This window comes from Rhipicephalus sanguineus, chromosome 1, assembly GCF_013339695.2.
Source record: "Rhipicephalus sanguineus isolate Rsan-2018 chromosome 1, BIME_Rsan_1.4, whole genome shotgun sequence".
In the NCBI taxonomy this organism is placed as follows: Eukaryota; Metazoa; Arthropoda; class Arachnida; order Ixodida; family Ixodidae; genus Rhipicephalus; species Rhipicephalus sanguineus.
The window spans coordinates 285,337,640-285,358,043 of record NC_051176.1 but is presented as its reverse complement, the minus strand read 5'-3'; the positions used below and the strand labels follow the sequence as shown (position 1 = coordinate 285,358,043).

Genomic DNA, 20,404 nt, shown 5'->3' with positions numbered 1-20,404 from the left:
ATACGAACAAGCCCAGCAACCACACTTCTCAAAAACTACATTTTTTGTTAAAAAAAGGGGAAAAAAAGGAAAACTGAGGTGCTATTCAAACATACTTCGCCCACGCAGATCTACTCAGTTCCCTCGCATCGCACGCGCACTGTCCGCTTTTCTGCTTTCTTTTGTCCGTCGTTGCACACCCCTCCTTTTTTCGTGGTCGCCTGAGTGGGGCCACAAACATACGCACACACACGAGGGGGACGTTCCAAGGGTACGGCTTTTCTTTTCACTTGACGACCCTCACCCCATACCCTCAGAGGACTTCACAGTTCACACCAGCTTTCACGCTCTCCCACGCAGCCTTCCGGAGGGCAGACAAAAAGAGAAGACTTACAGATGCTGGGGCATGGTTTGAAGTTAGAAAAGACATTCTCCCTTGAGGTAAAATGCTTTCGAACGCCACAGTCGGGGAGACGGGGAGCTTTCCAATTCAGCGCTTTCGTGTTGTCTGTCTAGGTGGCGCTAGAGGAAGATTTTCGTTGTAGTGATAGGAATAATGCAGATTTCTCAGTGTTCCTGCAGCATTTGTGTGTGATTAGTGTGTATAATTATATAAAGAGACCGTAACTGTTATATTTTAAGCTCTGCATGTTGAGATTTCAGCGCAGTTTGAAGATTACTCCGCTTTTGTTGACGTTTTCAGCATGAAAAATTACGAGAGTTTACGAGCTTTGTATCGCATTTCTGCTTACTTTATTGAAAAACGCTACGTCGAGGAGGTAGATCGGGGACCCTAGTTTCCTTACGTGCAAATTCGGCCATGGAAGTTCAGTAGCTTTCCACCAATATGGGCCACGGTAGGTCCCTATATTGAGAATATTGCCCACTTTAGATGAATATAATTTAAAAAGTAGCACGTGCACATCGATGAAATTGAGCATTCAGACGGAAAATCTTATCCTCTACATACGCCCCGAAAATGAACTTTCTCTAGCGAATAGTTACTGGACAATCTGCTGCGGAAGTTACTAAATTTGGCTGTTTTCAAAAGCTCAGCAACAAAAAAGTAGAAGTCCAGCATCAATTTGCTACGTTGAGAAAATAGGTAAATATGTCTTGAATGTGCTGCGCAAAGAACAGTGCTGTAACTGTTGCAGATTTTTCAAAAAATGGTCACTGCTGAGGCACAGTCAGCCAAAACCGTGTAACTTGCGCTTATTCTTGGCTATCCATCCCCAAATACTAATGGTTGACTTGTTTTTAATAAATATATTTGAAATGTACAAAGATCAAGCTTTTCAATGATATATAAGTCAACTATATGAAACACGGAGAACAGCCGCCGCGTCAGCTGGAAAAGTGACAAAACCGACGTGTTCGTGCCGCCGGAGTGAGACCGCCACCTTAACAATGTAGTTTTCTGCCACTGTTTTGGTACAACAAAGTTTCTCTGAGAAAGAAAGTACTTGGTTGGTGATAAAGCCGATTGAAAAAGGTTGGCACACATGTTTTTCTTCTAGTCTGCAATGGGATAAGACCTAGTCCATGCTTTTATTCGTGATGCTTGAACACTGTGAATGGTTACCTGTAATGAATCGCATTGCCTTGTTCTGAAAAGATTGTAATTTGTTCATAAGATGCGTCTGGTGCAGGTTCCATATAAATGAGGCGTACCGAAGTTTTGGATGAAGTATGCTAGTGTATGTGAGAAGTTTGGTGTAAGGTCCGGCGTGTCGAGAACGGGGGGGATAGTTGTGTTTTTTCCCCAGAAGGCGGCTTCCGAGAAGCCAGCCTCGGAGTCGAGAGTCGAAGCGCAGCGACGCCCGATTCGAATGTAGGAGGCGCGGGGACAGAAGAACACTCCCAGCTGCCCATAACCGTTCGAACAAAAAGACGCGCCCTATTGACCATCGGTTTAACGACCAACGCAGCGGCCCGCAGCCCGCGGGGGGTCCGGGAAGCAGTGCGAAGGGAGCCAAGACTGGGACGTCAATAAATCTCGCATAGGATCCGTGAACGCCTGTCGACAGAGACGAGATGTCGCCGAGTACGGTGCACGTGGCCCAGTAAATCTCGCAAAGTGTCTGTTAAAAGCCTGTCAACGGATACGAGAGGTTTCCGAGGAGGGATGGCATGGCTCCGCTAGTTAACCGGCCGCACAGTGTATGAACACGAGCAGGGTAACTGAACGGCGCCACCATCGTGTATGTTTCTTTAGTGCACTTCTGAGAATGTCGTTTGTCGGACGTCTTCCACGTCTCTCTCTCAGGCAGGGGTCTCAAAAGGCTTCAGAGAGAGAGGGTGGAGGCCTCCGGCTGACCAAGTTACATTTGACCCAATAAGCGGTCTGAGTGATTTTGATTTGCCGTGGGGAAAACTGGGAGGAGCAATGATGGTGTTAAAACCTGGCTCCCGGCTCCTCACGGGGGTTCTTGTCGCAGGAGCGGTGCTATGCACTTGTCGGCTCTGCCGAGTTATATTGCGAAAGTTCCAATGTACATAGCTGCCATGTAACCTTGTATATATACCCTGTATATAAATATCGAGTTGTTTTGCAAAGAAAGGAGTCGTCTCCATCCTTGAGAAGAGTGAACAACCCCGATATGAGGCAAGGCAGCTACGGCCAACCTTCCACTCCCTTCTGCAACTGACAGCGGCTACGCAGCTGAGAGAGCTCTGCTCTGGGAATCAAGAGGGAGTGGGGAGAAGGTGTGGGAATTTACTTTTGGTACTACTGTCAGCCTGATGAAGCATACGACAAATGAACCCAAAAGAGTTGCATGCTACCGATTACATGCCAAGAGATTTTCATTGCAAGCGAAGAGGGTGGGAATGGACAGAGAAAACTTTGAGGTTTTGAACGACACCAAGATGCAGGCACTCAGCAGTGGAAAAGATGAGACAGCCACACAATGAGTGGCGCCCTAGCCCTGTGCATTCTGGTGTTCATGGGAGATTTTGAGCTTTTTAATCGTATATTACTTCGACTAAATCCTTTTTCTTTTGGCAAAGTGCATTTTGAATAGTTTTAATATGTAGATTGGGCATTGGAGATGCCGAAATGAGTGGTTTCCAAATTTTCTTTTTTCTATTTCATGATCCCTTATGTACGTGCCAGGTTTAGAAATTCATGCATTGCATAGTGAGCATGGGCACTTATGACAAAGGTAGGCCTTGTCTAACTGCTTATGGTGGCCATTGTGAGAGTTCTGCTGTGCAACTTGTTTGAATTCTCAGTACTCCAAATTCTTCTCACTAAAGCTTTCCCCCATGTAATGATTGCACCCCAAATCTGCATCAATTTTATGATGTGGAGAAAGTACAGATAGTCATGCGTAGACGCACAGGGTGACTTGTAGGCACAGAAATGTGGTGGGCGATTCATTGCGTATATATGCAGGCCCTCTCTTGAACCTTATGTAGCGACTCAAAGACGACAAAGGACTCCTTTGACGGGGGAACGGGGGAAAGAGAAAGAAGAAGAAAAAAGTCTTCTGTCTCTGTCAGTGTTGGAATGTTACATTGGCGTAGTCTTCGACAGGATTAAGAACGCAACTATGGGGGTAACTTTGACTTTATCCCGAAGTTCAAGTGACAGGCCATATTTTTCGACGTGCGACGTGGATGAAGAAACGTATGAATTGCCTGAAAGTGTCACAACTTCCGAACTACGTGAGTTCGTCGCTCAGAAAGCCGGGAAGACGCCGGAGGAGATCGACAACCAACCATCAGTGAAGATGAAACTGAAGTACTCAGAGTTTCAAGAATACATCATGCGGCCGCTTTTGAAAACGTCGTCAAGGGTTGCGCCAAGCAAAGAAGATTATTCCGTTGGCTCATGCCTCCTGGAAATGCTCCACCGTCAGCAGCAGCACGCAGAGCGACAGCAGCAGTTCATGGATAGTCTCCTTGCCGTCATCCAGGCACAACAAAGACTCAACAAGGAAATAGCAAAGCCTGATCCATTTGATGGTGAAAGCACAAGGCCAGACACCTGGATCAAGTTCTACAAACACGCGTGTGAGGACAACTCGTGGAAAGAATCCAGTGAGCGCATCAGGAACATGCGTCCATTCCTTGCCGGACTGGCTCGAAAGTGGTACGAGCTTCACTACGCTGGACACGAGACCGACACATGGGATGAATGGAAAAGCAGTTTCCTGGCAGCTTTCGACCAAAACCCTGTTGAAAGGTGGGACCGAGCAATTTTTTACAAATTTCGATCAGGAAAGCCCCTAGAGTATTTTTATGAGAAAAGGCGGCTTCTTCAAATGGCAAACCCGGAACTTCCGGAGTCGGCGATAGTTCCGCTCATTATTCACGGCCTTCCTAAGGAACTCCAGAGACAGGCACAAGTGCAATCGCCAAAAACTGTCGAGGAACTTCTAGTTTCTTTCAGGAAACTCTCAATTGATTCGAATTCCCAGAACCCACGTCGGCCAGATTACCATCCCGACAGGGCACCTTGGAGGTCACGTGATCCTGACAATTGGCATGGTCGAAACCGAGTGGTCAATGTAATCTCCGATGCCAGTAACAACCAAGAGCATATGGCTTCTTCGCATCCAGATGCAGCTGAAACGAAAAACAAATAAAAGAGGGTGCACAGTCCCACCTGACGACAAAATTGGAGACTGTTTTTCTAACGGCCCTTAACCTTCTGTATATCGAACTAAAGGTAAATGGTGAAGATGTTGATGCTCTCGTAGATAGTGGGGCATCTGTGTCTGTCATAAATGAGGCACTTGTAAAGAGGAAAGAAATTATTCGAGGGAGGTCGGTACAAGTACAAAGTTTTGATGGGACGAGACAAATTTACGATAAATGGGTGAGAACAAGTGTCTATTTTCAAGGCCAGAATGCTGACATTGACGCTCTCGTAGTAAAAGGGTGTGACTACAAATTTTTACTTTCCCGACCTGATATGAAGACCCTAAAGTTAAACCTTTATTGGAATGATGAAGTGACTGTGGCGAACGAGACGTGCGCCTCATTGAGTATCGCAGATCGCCTTATTACATGTGAAGACGACGTACGCCGCAAGTTCCCCGAACTTGTCTGCTTAAGCAACTATCCACCAGCAACAACAAAATTTTCGGTTCCTTTCAAGCTGAAAGACGTTACACCGGTCAGGAGAAAGCCTTACAACATGTCACGCGAGAAGAAAGTTTGGTTGAAAAGTGAGATCCAAAAGATGTTAGATGCTGGCATAATACGACCATCGGTGTCTATGTTCGCCTCGCCAATTACGCTGGCTCCTAAAGAAGATGGATCTTTGAGACTATGTACAGACTACCGAATTTTGAATCACCAAACGGACCTGTTCCCTTTTCCTATGCCAAGAATTGATGGAATAATTGAGGAAATGGGAGGTTGCAAAGTCTTCTCCAGAATAGATCTTTGCAAAGGATTTTGGCAGGTACCACTCGAAGAGGAATATAAAATGTACACGGCCTTTGTCACTCCCTCTGACATATATGAGTACAATCGCTTACCTTTCGGGTGGAAGAACAGCGCTGCCTGGTTTCAAAAGATGATGAATGGCGTCTTGAAACCCTTTCTTGGAGTATTTTGCAACGTCTATGTCGACGATATTTTAGTCTATTCAAAAGATGAAACGTCTCACGCTGAACATCTGACTGCTGTTTTGATCGCACTGAGTGAAGCTAAACTGAAAGTAAATTTTAGGAAGAGTGAGTTCTTCAAGACAAAAGTTACATTTCTTGGACGCGTCCTGGATGGATTTACTAAAAGCACTAAGGAAGAATCCGTGGAGCACGTAAGGCACATGAAGAAGCCAGATAGTGTACATGCGCTCAGAGTTTTCCTTGGGCTTGCCGGACACTTTAGAAACTTCATAAAACATTTTGCGGCCCGAGCGAAACCATTGAACAAGTTGCTTCACAAGAACACAGATTTTATTTGGACTGATGAATGTGAAAAGGCTTACGATGACTTAGTATCAGCCATATCATCAGATCCAATCCTTACGCTACCCGATTTCACTCTTCCCTTTGAACTGACCACAGATGCTTCCAACTTCGGTGCAGGTGCTGTTCTGTATCAGCGAAAACATGAAAGAGGAGCCCAAGTTATTGGCTACTATTCATATACGTTTACGAAGGCAGAGCAGAACTACAGCACAACAGAGAAGGAGGCATTGGCTGTTGTTCTAGCAATGAGATATTTTCGATCTTAAATCGAAGGTACAAAATTCAAACTATTCACTGATCATCAGGCACTTACCCATTTGCTGAATGTTTCACAACCAAAAGGGAGAATAGCCGAATGGATCAGTGAAATCCAGCAGTTTGACTTTGAAGTCGCACACAGAAGCGCATAAGAATTATCAGATGCCGATGCACTTTCTCGGCTTCCTGTAATCAGAGGCTGTGGGAAAAAAGAAAGTGTGAACTTACTAAAGCTCAGGGAAGGTACAGAGCAATTGATGCCCATAGGAGGAAAGTTCCAGGTTCCAGCTATATTGGTACAAAAGGTTCTTGAGCTGTACCATGACAGCCCATATTCAAGAGGACACGGTGGCTTTTGGCGAACCTATTACAAATTGAGAAGGCGATTTACGTGGCCAGGAATGAAGAAGGATGTCTCCGATTACATCAGCTCCTGCCACAATTGTCAACTCAACAAGGCTAAATACTAGGGGTGTGCGAATATTCGAAATTTCGAATATTTTTCGAATACTGTTTGCTATTCGATTTGATTCGCACTGGAATTTTACTATTCGAATTATTTGAACTTCCCAAAAACAAATACAGTCAACGTTTGATTGCAAGTGACCCCTTCAAATTTTCAATATGCTTCACCTCATTACACTCTCGTATTGCGGCAAAGCTGCCTTTCAAGCTCCCCTACGGTCGAATTTTGCTGAGACGATCAACGTCCGATTGGAAGTGGTCCCTAGATTTTCAATATGCTTCACTTCATCACACCCCGGTATTGCGGCAAAGCTGTCTTTCATGCTCCATTACGGTCGCAAATGTATTAACCCAAGAAAACGCTTGTTCCAACATGGAGATGAAAGATGTGGCAGAGGTGGGGGCTCAATTAATGCTGTTTTGGACCTAAAATTTGGGCAGGAAGTCCAAAAAATCGAAAGCCGAAGCTTTTTAGCATCCAAAATTTCAGATGTTCTTATATATCGACGTCTACGAGGCAGATTTGGAGCTCGGGACATGAAGGGAGCACACCCTTGTCCACCACATCAGTTGGGCTTCCAAAGCAGTTGAAAGAGGAGGAGAGGCTGAGGAAATGGCATCTTTGCGTATCACGTGTAAAGTGTTGTCGGCAACACTTTGGTTGCACCAAATCATGTATGTAAATGCAATTCGGCCTCTACATTGCCTTATTCTTGATAAGACCACTATGAAACACCACCCCGCTTGTGCTTCATCAACCTAGCGAAAAGAAACACTTTTATGTTGCTATATCATAAGAATATGCTTAGGAATCCTCTCTAACCTTTTTACTGCAATTTCGCTTCGAAGTATTCGAAAAACATTCTCGAAATATTCGAAAAATATTCGATTCGATTCGCACGCACAGCTCTACTAAATACAAGCAGAAAACGGACACTATGATATTCCCACCTCACGCAAGTGTGTCGTTTGAGACGGTTCATGTTGACTTCGCTGAGCTAAAGAAAAAAAGCGAAGGCGTGAGGAAAACTCGGTCTTTCTTAGTATGCATTGACGAATGCTCAAGGATTGTTGCGGCCAAGCCAGGAAAGGAGAATGCGCAAACCGTCATAGCGCTACTGAACAGAGACATGTTTAAGGGACTGAAATGCATTGTATCTGACAATGGATCGGCATTAAGAGCCAGGAACTTGCAATGTGGGCACAGGAAAAAAACATCACTCTGAAGTTCACAGCCCCATACCACCTGTCAGCCAACGGGCTCGCAGAACGGGTCATACGAGACATAAAACAATACGTAAGCATGTACCCGGAATTCCCAGGAGGGTGGAAATGTTGCCTACAAGCAGCAGTGTCGCATCATAATAGATCCCATACAAGTGCTCTGGGATGCAGTCCCCAGTATGCGGCCTTCGGTGAACCGGCGCATCTGCCTGCAAACGACACGCTGGAAATCAAGACAAAACTACACCTTGAGGAGACCAAGAAGACTGCAGAGAGCCAAAGAAAACACAGGGAGTCGCTTAAACGAGCGTTTGACAAGCGTCATAACAACAAGATCCCCAATATTACTCTAGGTGATCTAGTTTTGATACGGAAAGGCTATGACAGTCATAGTACAAAACTGTTGGGACCATTTAAGGTGACCAAAACGGCTACGTAACGGAAGACGGTGGCATGGAAATAGCTGCAATCAGCAATGTGATTCCCTATATCCAGCCGAGGGACAAACGCAAAGCGAGGGAGAGTGTAGCGACTCAAAGACAATGAAGGACTCCTTTGGCGGGGGAACGGGGGAAAGAGAAAGAAGAAGAAAAAAGCCTCCTGTCTCTGTCAGTGTTGGAATGTTACACCTTATCTTGCCGTGTTTCTGAATAACTGGAATGTTTTAAAAACCGAGCTTTTCTATTGTTATGTATGAATATGTATCAGTGGAGTTTATATAATTGCCAAATTTCGGTTCTTAGCACATGCTTAGAAGTAAATGGGTATGTTTTCTAGCAAGGTGGAGCTGCTTAGTGCTCATTATGCAAATTTTTGGTCCGATTTCCAGGCTAAAACAACCGACTCAACTGGACCAACGCGCCGGTCAGTGCGAGCAGCCAAGAATGCAAGCAAGAATTGAAGCCTTCCGTCCTTCAAAGGCACCTTTGCACCATCCAAGTGTGGCTGCTGAAGCAGATAACTGTGTGATTATTGCTGCAGTCAAAGTGTGCCTTCTTTTTTATTACAGAAAAGGTGAAAAAAGAAATCTTTTTTCTTTGTGAGCGGTACTGTGCTGCAGCAAACCTTGTGAGGTTGTGTGGTTTGTAGAATGTTTTTGGGCCTAGTTTGACTTAACTTGTTACTGCTGCATTACACTAATTGTGTGCATTTCCAATGTCTATGGATTCTGATTGTGCCCATTTTGCTAATAGATATTAGCATATGGTGGGACATTAGCACAGCTGGCAGCATTATTTGCTATTCTTATACCAATACCATGTATAGTAGGCTTTTCTCTCCCCCACATTTCTTCCTTTTCCTACCTTTTCAAATATAGGCCGTAACTCAAGAAAGATGTGTTGCTTTGTAGGCTGGCCTAAAAAGATTGACACTCCGAGTGCACTTGCCACTATTTCCTTGTTCGCTACGTTTTAGTGCCATAAATTCAGCTTTTGTTGTGCAGATCGTAGCCTACACTATGCAGTTCTTGTCAGTGGAATGCATAAGTAACAATAAACTTACTGTGATATATTTTTTTTTAGAGAAGGGGCACATTTGTAGCTGCAGTGTGAACGTGTGGTGCTTGCAGTTATTAGGACACCTATGTAATCTCATCTTGAGTCACCTACGTTGCTTTGAGTGCATACATACTAGTTGAAGTCACACAAGCTAAACACAGTTATGTGCATTATTGATATTACAGCAGTTGAATTCACTTGTTACTAATCAAGTTGTTGCCATGATTTTTTTGCTGCCACAGCAGTTGTTGGTGAGACACTTGTTTGGCATGCTGCCACACTCAAAGGCAACATTGAGGGGTAATGGTTGTGGTTAGAATGCAGTGTTTGTGACTGTGTTTCCATAGTGTGTTTACAGTGTAAATGTTTGTACTCAGTGCTGCTAAAAGCATAATGTGGAACATGCTCAGTAGGAGCCCAGGTGACTGATATTTTTCCCCAATTTTGACTGCATTACTTGTGCCTACAGTCTTATGTGTTCATTAGTGCCACATCTGTGTGTTCTTGAACACCTTTGGCCGAGCCATTTGCAAAGAATTGTGGCAGTGAAGAGGAAGTGTAGTGCATGTAGCTAACTGCACGTGCTACAAGATAGAGCAAAATTTATATTTTTATTCATATTGCCTTGTCAACTGATTGTATGGAAGTGTATGTATTGTAATGAAAACGATGTATATGCCCTACTACTAGCCCATGAGTGCTATATGCCAGGAGTGGTCAGGGACCACTCATGGGTGTACCACTCGTGAGAGATTGCAGACTGGCTGTGAAAGCAGTTTACTAGAGTACAGTGAACTCTAGTCAGCGAAAATTCCTCATGGGTATTACACCATACGACGACGTATTTTGCGTTTAGCCAAAGAATATCTCTTGACAACGGCATAAAGACACAAGTGTAAATTTACTCTTATATTGTAGGACCACAAATGCTTTTTTTTTTCGACTTTCCCATTTTCAATTTTTTTCACCTCGTGAAAAATACTGTGTTCTGTTTTTGTGGTGTGCAGTTTACCCAACTGTTTTTGAGAATAAATTTTGTATTATGTTACTTTTGTGTTGTGTGCATTGTTTTTTTTTTCGTATTTGATTAGCTTATAACAACACTCAGCTGTGTGTTCGTTCTAAGAACCATGATTTCTGCTATATTACACCTCTTTTCATTATTACAACATAATACTGGAACATTGCCATCATAGGCCATTTGTACAGAATGAGGTCAACCACACTGCCCAAAAGTGCCTTACAGTTCGTTTGCTACTAGAAATTAAATATACAAATTTCAGGATGCTGGTATATATAAAAAAGAACATGTTAATAGCCTATCTTTTCGAGGCTGAAACTGTGCAATGACTGAATTTAAAGTGGCTTTTTGTTACTGTTACCGTCTTGGTAAGTTGAATTTTATGATAAGTTTGATGTAGTGGCACCTTCAATACTACACACTACGCCCAGGTGCCATCCATGTATTGCATAGACTTGGTTTCAACATTTCTTTGATATTTGCACAAGACGTGGGGATCACAGGAAGACAGAGATTTGAAATGATCAACAGTGGACAAAAAAACTGAAAGCCTTGGACTGGAGCCAAATTAGCAACACCTACTATTGATGAATGCAAATAGCGCGAAAAAACGTAAGACTAGACGAAGAAGGCTACACCACAAGCGCATTTGGCCGCTAGTCTTAACGTTTTTTCGCGCTATTTGCATTCATCATGAATTACCAACTCGCCCAACAATCAATCCTTCTAACCTACTATTGGGCTAGTTGGTCTTGAGTTATTCAAAACGTATTTTCAGCAGACACCAAAGCACTTTTTCCTTGTCTGCTCATTGCTTTATGTTCTTTTCCAAGGTTTTGCTGTTACATTTGAATTCAGGCCTGTTATTTTGACTACGGGAAATCATCTGTGTCAGTGCAGCAACCACTTTCCTTGGGAGGGCCTATGTGTCTACCTCTCGTCACAAGGCTCCACAGCTCAAGTTTACTCGGAGATGCCAGCTTTGCCTTGCCCCTATCGAAGCAAGGCAAAGTCACACAGCTGTACAGACCCAACTCCCGCTCCCCACACACACCTAGCTGCTGCTGCAAAGTGCTCGCACTGCATGTGGTGGCTTTTTTATTTTTTTCATTCACCTGAAGTGTTCTGCAGTGCTTGAATAATAGATGTCTCTCAGTGTGGCAATAATGGGACTTGTATTCAGCCGCTCAGTAGAAAATCGTGGCCATGAAGTAGGTTTTCTTCGCGTTATTTAGCTTATTCTCCCACACTCGCATTGATATATTGGAATAAATGGGTGCATATAGACGGATGACGAAAGTCTATAGTTGAAAAATTTAAGGCATTTAGTGGTGTTAGCAATAGAATGGAGAGGGGTGTGAGTGCTACAGATTCTTTCAAGTGGTAGCAAAAATAGAAATATTCGCCTGCAAGCACTGGCTATCAACCCTAGTGGCATATTCTTCCTAGGGTGTGTCCAGATAAGATCGAACACGAGGTCCCGGTCGCCATTCCCGATATTGATGAAATTTACTGTAGGCCTAGGCATTACACCCAGAACAATGGTTTCGCAGTTAGTTTTGCGAAAAAAAAATTTGTTCGCCTGAAAAAAAATATACAAATTTGGCCGCAAGAAAACGCTTTTCCGTCAATTTCGCGATTTCTGAATTTTGAGCGCACCTAGGGAAAAAACGGTGCATTTCTTCGTCATAATATTTATTCCCCTTAAAGAACAAGTGAAATGCAATCTTATGAGTCTATTATGTCCCTTGCTTGTCGAAGCATTTTTGACGAAAAAAATCACAATCTTTGCAAATTGCAGAAAATACCTGCATTTCAGGAATTTATTGCTGCAAGCAAGTTAAAGTGAGGATGATAAAAATCGGTACATATTAACTTTGATACTTTCGCTTTGTAAAATAATTTGCGTGGTTTTATCGCGTTGTGTTTTATTCGATAAGTGGGCTGAAATGTAAGTGACTTACCAAAAACGCCGAAATTTGAAAAGGATTTTCTCAAAAAGGCCATTTTTAATTTTTTTTTAAAATCCCTCTGATTGAAGTCAAGGACGTCGTCTACCATTCTGCAGAAAAAAACGTTGCATTATTTTTGTTGCTAACAAGTTATAGTGCGTCAAATGTGACCATGCCAGCCTAGCGTCCGCGTCGTTCGTTATGTGCTGAAACTAAAATACTTGTACGTGACATAATCACAAATCAGAAGCTCCACACCAACAAATGCGCAGCCAGGTGTCATGGTTCAGCAAGCTATGTTTTGCGATCAGCCGCTTGACAAACCCGCAGCAGCGGCCGCTCGATGCTGCGGGCTCTCACTTTACATGAGTGCCGCTTCGACTGCGGATGAGCTCCGCTTGTGCGCCAAACTACGCTCAGAGGACAAACGAGAGAAGGAATGCATCACTCTGAAAGTTAAACGCTGTTAAGTGCTAACAAATGTCATAGTCTGCAACGAAAACTCTGCCGGCAATTTCCCAGTGAGCGCCTGCAGTAGTGCGCTCATGTTTTGCTTTCTCTCTTCTGATGGCCTAAAGATAATTACGTTCATTCTATGAGCAACATATGACACAAAAGAAAGCCATTGACATCTGAAGAAAGCTGTCATACGTGCTTCCGATGGTCGAACAACTCAAACTGCAGTTGTTCATCTCGTGCCAGAACACTTGTGTCAGCCGGCTGTAAAAGAAGTGTGTCCAAGTCCTTTGCTTCATTAAAGAACCGCTTTTACAATACTGTGTTGCTGTGCGTCCGCAGATAGAATATTCAACGCAAGTCGAGCGTTTATCACGATATTTTGCGGCTGCGGGCATAACGGGAGGGAAAGAAATACATGCATGCTGTATTGAAGGCGCACACTGCGAAATTGCCGGCAGAGTGTCCTTGCTATATTATGACATTTGTTGGCACATAACAGCCTTTATATTTCACAGTGGTGTATTCCTTCTCTCTTTCGTCCTCTGAGCGTAGTTTGGCGCGCAAGCGGAGCTCATCCGCAGTCGAAGCGGCACTCATGTAATGTGAGCGCCCGCAGCATCGAGCGGCCGCTACTGCGGGTTTGTCAAGCTGCTGATCGCAAGACAAAGCTTATGTCACGTACAAGTATGTCACGTACAAGTATTTTTAGCAATTTATATCCGAGTTTCAGCACATAACGAACGACGCGCACGCTAGGCAGGCATGGTCACATTTGACCCACTATAACTTGTTAGCAACCAAAATAATGCAACGTTTTTTTCTGCAGAATGGTAGACTACGTCCTTGACTTCAATCAGAGGGATTTAAAAAAAATTAAAAATGGCCTTTTTGAGAAAATCATTTTCAAAGTTCGGCGTTTTTGGTAAATTACTTACATTTCAGCCCACTTATCGAGTAAAACGGAACGCGATAAAACCACGCAAATTATTTTACAAGAAAGCGAAAGTATCAAAGTTAATATGTACCGGTTTTCATTATCCTCACTTTAACTTGCTTGCAGCAATAAATTCCTGAAATACAGGTATTTTGTGCAATTTGCCAAGTTTGTGATTTTTTTCGTCAAAAGTGCTTCGACAAGCAAGGGAAATAATAGACTCATAAGATTGTATTTCACTTGTTCTTTAAGGGGAATAAATATTATGACGAAGAAGTGCACCGTTTTTTCCCTAGGTGCGCTCAAAATTCAGAAATCGCGAAATTGGCGGAAAAGCGTTTTTTGCGGCCAAAATTTGTATATTTTTTTTCAGGCGAACAAATTTTTTTTCCGCAAAACTAACTGCGAAACCACTGTTCTGGGTGTAATGCCTAGACCTACAGTAAATTTCATCAGAATCGGGAATGGTGACCGGGACCTCGTGTTCGATCTTATCTGGACACATCCCCTAGAAAACAAGGCAAAGTGTTGAAAACCAAACAAAAAAATTTGAAAAAAAGGAGGCAACCAATTGAATCGCATCAATAGATGTATTCAAACTCATTGCTTTCTTGCTCTTCTATATGCAATACACTAGGTGGCTCTGTGGCTACGGTTTTGACTCCTGACCACTTCGGCTGCCCTTCGAGAGAGATTGAATGCAATGTCCATCTGCATCATGCTTTGCACGCATGGTCAAGAACACAAGGTGGTCAAAATTAATACAAAGCGCCCAAAAAATAATATGGAGCCTTCATAGTCTACTTTGCAGCTTCAGAAGGTTGGACCCCACAATTTAATATTAACACACACTTTTTAAATTTCTTAGATAAAATACCCATAAAGTGTAGCAATACATTTCATAACATGTGGGTACAATGGACAGCCTAACAAAGAAAGTAGTAATTTTCCATTGAGACATAGGATATCGTAAAGAGAAACGTGGTATAGAGTAGTGATACAGTTGAAACTCGATCTAACAACGCGATTAGGACGCTTGAATTATTTCGTTAAATCAAAAAGATAGTAAAATCGAGAAAGGGATTTTTTCGCCCTTCAAAATCTAAAACTGTAATGTAGTGACAACCAAGAGCTACCAGGCAATTGTTCTTGCCACCAATCTACTCCTGCGCATGTGAAAGTCCGTGAGGGTGGCGTGAGGGCAGCCATGACATGGAGCTTCCCATTTCGCCCGGACATAGGGGGCACCTGGGCGATGCATGCCAGAAAGAGGGTTACGTGAAGCAATGACGGGCAAATGATATGCGGAGGCACAGAGAACAAATGAAGTGATTGTGCGAGCAAGCGAGCCAGAAAGTTGCAAGGAGACATTTAGTGCCATGAAATCGCGAAACCAACCAGTGCCACCCGTGGCACCATCTAGTACGTAAGAGCGCTACCGACTGCAGAGTCCATTGCCCCATGCATGGGCGCAGCGTGCAGCCTCGTCAAACTAAAGCTAGGGCCGCGAATAGTGCGCTGAGATGTTTTAATCCGATAACATTAGAGTACACGCTCGAAGAAAAACCCCCTTTGCAAAATTGGAAGGAAGTCGCCGCTTTTTTACTCGGTTATTTCCAGAAAAGCTCCGTTAAATTGGGTTTGGTGGCCAAGCTAGTTTGTTAATTCAGGTTGATTATAACGCTGAGCCTTGTGGGTATTGGCAGGGGGATCGAAATTCCTTCGTTAGATCGGAAACTTCGTAAAATTGGGTTTCGTTAGATCGAGTTTTAACTGTATTTCAATTTGAGCTTCTGAGATAACCTTCAACAGGCTGCACTCCATGGTAGACTTGCATTCAACAGTCTACAATGGAGCCAATGGACTTCATTTTAAGCAAGAACTACAACTAATTTTAATCATTTAATTAGGTGAAAGAAAAACTCGCTTCATACTGCTAATTGTTTAGAAAAACTGCTGTACGAAATCACCTTTTGCATTGCAGACATTTTGAAATTGACGGAGACTAGAAAAAGCTCAGCGCAGATACTCATTTTCTGATGCTGGAACGACGCTTATATGCCATCTGAACAATGGAGATAATTGCTTGCGCATGATGGAAATCTGAGGGTGCACATGTCTGTAAAAGGAATTATTCGTGACATAATCACTGTCATAAAGTTAACACATGCAGTCTGGCGTGTGCACTGAGAATCCTGCTTGAACAGAATTGAATGGAACTTTATTGAATGAAATACGGTCAAACAAAAACATGTTACAAGCATCTGGATCCTTAGCAGAATGCTAGTATGGATCCATGCAACTATAACATACATAAATGTACAGGCAGGAGACAGAGTAATACAATCTTTTAGTGACATGTTAGCTTAGCATACAGAACATATTGAAAACATCCAAGTTATACACAACAGTTTAACAGTTTTAGGTCTGCATACTAAACATGGTTAAAACATCTAATATTTTTATACATCCGCTTAATAGCACTTCTGGTTAGCATCATAGGCGTGTGCACGGGGGGGGGGGCAAAGTCAGCCCCACAGATTGACATTTTGGGGGGGGGGGGGGCAATGTCAGTGCCATACATTGACATACTTGGGAGGGGGGGACCTTCAACGAACCTTCGCTCTCCCCTGAAGAGGTACCCTGCGCATGCCATGGTTAGCATACAAAACATAAGTTTGTTTATCATTGTGTCAGGTTATAATATAAAAGATAAATTTTCTAATACAGTTCCTTGTAGTGACGTTGCAGCATCAAAATGAAAGCACTGTGTTGTTTTACTTGAACTGGTAAGTTATTCCACAATGACGTGCCAAAACTAGAAAATCGCCTTTTCCCGTATACATTTTTAACCAGTGGTTTTAGGAAGTTACCACAGTGATGTGCTCGAGGAGCAGTTAGAGACTTATACACCAGTGTTTTGTAATTTATAAAGTTGTTGTAGGGGCATGATTTGGTCTTGACTAAAGAGTGTTAGTTGAGGCCTTTGAGTTTGACATAAAAGGGTAGCATGTTTCTGCAGGACTATTAGTGGCTTTGTGTATGAATCGTGTGTATGTCCCCAAGTTTCAATACAATATGACAGTCGACTGTGAAATATGGCAAAATAAATTGTTCTCAATGTTGCTACATAGAAGTACTGGCAACATTTGAAAAGAGCAAAGAAGGCTGTCGCGAGTTTTTTGCAGAGGGAGTCAATATGCATTTTCCAGTTGAAATGATGATCTAGTACAACACCAAGGTATGCTAGGTTACTCACTCTTTCTATGGTTTCACTCTCAGTCCCAAGCACATGAGTCCAGAGTGATAACATTGTATGGTGAATGAATCACCATATTTTTTGTTTTCATAACGTTTCAGTTTATTGGCTTGAAACCAATCACAAATTTCCTTAATTTCTTCGTTAGCCGTGCTTAAAGCTCCATCTATGGACTCGTGTGCGCAAACGAGAGCAGTGGAGCAGCGTCGTCAGCATACATGGCAGGAGTGCAGTTATGTAATATTAACGGGAGGTCATTCATATATGGAGAAAATAAAAGAGGTCTCAATACCGATCCCTGGGGTACTCCTGATGTAACTGGCAAAAATGAACCGTTCGTTGTCTGTTCGTAAGGGAGCTTCAAAAAAATTCTAGACATCCTCCTTGGAAGCCATAACGTTCTAATTTGTTAAGTAGTATACCGTGATGAACGGTGTCGAAGGCTTTTCTGGCATCAATGAAGATGCCAATTACTATCATGTTGTTTAGGTATGAATTAACCATATCTGTAAGAAATATCACTGCAGTGGAAGTTGATCTATTGGTCCGAAAACCATGTTGGCTATTTGTTAACAAAGATTCTCGATCGAGAATATTTAGTAACAGTTTCGCAACAAGTTTTTCGAACAGTATGTTAATGGCACTTAATACAGATATGGGGCAAAACGGGGAGGACAGTTGCTGTACACGCAATTGTTTAAAATTCTTTGCTGTACGTGACTCCGCAACTGGCACCACGGTGCCCCTCGAGTGGCACTGTGTGGGTCTCTATGTGGTAAGGAGCGTCATATGGTATGAAATAATTAAAATTCAGGAGCTTTTGCCCTCTTGGGAAAATGGAGGCAAGCGAAGCTTGGCATGTGCATGCCTGACGTACTACTTTTCTTTCTTTCTTTCAATCGTATAGCACAATACTCCTTTTCTTTCCTCCATGCCGGGAATTTGACTGTCATCCACGTGCTTAGCAGCTCAACACTTAAGTTGCTACAGGCAACAATGACGGTCATGCATTCATATCCAGGCAATAATGAAATTTGGCAATGGGAAATGACAAGTCACCTCGATAACCTTGATAAAAGATCAGACTGCCGTATCAGAAACGGCAGATTGCCGACAAACCACAATTGAGAGAGCATCACTTAATGTAAAATGGTGCATACAAGTAGTACGCATGTGACCGGCACACCTTCAAGGGCTGCATTTCTTTGTGCTTGTGGGCACCGGGTTTTTTAACGGTCTTACCCACTAAGCTAACAACACTTGTGAGGCAATACAAGCTTCGTTTCAAAAAGAGTACAGGTCAAGAAATTAGAACTGCTCAAAATACATACGGGTTGGAGGAATGGGGGTGCTACAATTTTAGGGGAAGAAAAAACAATCTTGCCAGGCATTTTCAATGCACTGGTTTGTTTTTTCAGAAAAAATCGATGTCGGTTTTGGACAGTTCGAAAAGAAAAAAAAACAGTATTTTGTGATCCTGCTTTTGCTTTTCTTCAAGTAGCCACCAACTCAATAATCAAAGCACCAAGCCTCAGTTCCTTGAGAATGCTGCAAAGAATTACAGTACCTTTGGCCTGTTCAAAATGTGCAAGAATATTCACACCACTGAAAGCAAGAGGTTGTAGCCATGTGATACTGCAAAACCACAAAATGACTAATCGAAAGCTGCCAAGCTGGTCCCCACAACTGTGCACTTGGAAAAGTGTGGAAACCCACTCTCTGCTTTTGAATCAAATAGCAATGAATGGACTGATTTGAGCAGCACAGTCATAGTACATATGTGTATGCATCACTAGCATCTTGCACCACAGTTAGGGCTGGCACATTACGGTTCTTTGACGTGAATACTAGTCCCATTTTTCATGTGCACTCTGCACGTGTTCTGAACTGGTGCATTTAAATGGTCAAACTAATTATTTATAGCTCTCAAGGAATTGAGGCTACATAGTGTAATTACTGGGTAATTTAATAAAGAAGCTAAGAAAAAGAGGAAAAGGCCCGTCAAATAGATGAGTTTACTGGTTACAAAACACGCACTATACAGTCGACTTGCAATAACTCAAACATTGGCCCAGTTTTCTTTTTTTTTTCAATCTATTTTAAAGTCGCTTAACTCAAACCGCTCCACTGCGTTAATTTGGTTAATTCACACCTTTTGCTTGTCGGTGCCAGAAAATATCTGCACAAACAATCCTGTGTTGAGCGGGGAAGAAAGGCGAAGGAAAAAAACAAGACGGTCTGGCCTTGGTCTATTGCATGCAGAACGCTTAAGTCACTTTTGCAGCAGTACACTAATATCATGCAGAAAAGTGTACTAAGATTGGGAAGAGGCTTTTAGCTGTCACGGGACACGCACCACACAACAAGAACCAATATATCACCAACGTCTAAAAACATTCCTGGCAATCATTCAGAGGTGTCTATGATGTTGCTGCAGCCTTGAGAAACAATGAATAAAAACACATGCCAGTTTTCTATTTATACGTAACTCCTCCTCCCCACACTTCATGAATCTCCCGAATTTCGAGGTCCCCAGGTTGGCACATATGTATATGTGAATGTTTCATTACAACACAAGTTGGTATGTTGCCCCGAGTCATTTATGAGAACTTCTAATAATTCAAAGTTCTGAAAACTGAAAAAAAAAAAATCCTGGGGTCCCCTTGACTTTCAATTATTGAGAGCCTACTGTATATACACAAGATAATAGGCAGTTATAGAATAGGGTACCCAATGCTTTGCATTAGCATTTCTCACCGCCTGTGCATAGATGAAAAATTCGTGAACACAGGGTGTCGCTAAAGCCGACGTCTCGACAAGCGGACTTGTCTTCTTCAAGGCTGCAACTATTCTCTTGGGATACACACACACTATCCTCTTGGGTACCCATGTTATTTTACAAAAATAGCATATTATACCCAACAAACGCTAATGCTACGAAACTTATTCTAAAACCGCCTAATGTCTATCAAACATTGCATCTGAAACATGACTCGCATCTATATAGCGCGAGATTATCTGTCCGTTAAACACTGTGTCAGAAACACCAGTTTACAACATGAACTTAAACCGACTCTCCCGCGTAGCTATTCTTATTTAGGTTTACTTCACAAGGTTGAAAATTCTGTTAAATGTACTGTGTTGCTATATGTTCTGGGGATTGAGTTGTAGTAGTTATTGGGACTTTTAAGTGTGCAGATGTACTTTGGGTAGAGAATGGTTCCTTTTTCCTAATACCTGGCATTTAATGAGCTGCAGTGCCATAGATCATGTAATGCCATCATAGGTCGGCAAACTCACTCATGAGTCGACTCACTCAGACTCAGATCGGGCCGTGAGTCTGAGTCTGAATGAGTCCACGTGAGTAATATTTTGGTGAGTCTGAGTCCGAGTGAGTCCGGTTGAAGAAACTTTTTCGTGA

The 20,404-nt window shown here is 42.8% G+C and overlaps 1 protein-coding gene across 5 annotated transcripts in view; it reads left to right on the top strand.

The window, feature by feature from the left end:
* The window catches only part of LOC119379178 (receptor expression-enhancing protein 1), a 70,727-nt gene extending 60,321 nt beyond the window's left edge, over positions 1 to 10,406 (top strand). For all 5 annotated transcript variants that reach the window (XM_037648388.1, XM_037648387.1, XM_037648389.2 and 2 more), the window contains one exon: positions 8,689 to 10,406. In XM_037648388.1, the coding sequence (XP_037504316.1) occupies positions 8,689 to 8,760 (72 nt within the window). In that variant the 3' untranslated portion in view covers positions 8,761 to 10,406. The remainder of the gene's footprint in view (positions 1 to 8,688) is intronic.
* The last annotated feature ends 9,998 nt before the right edge of the window (positions 10,407 to 20,404 follow it).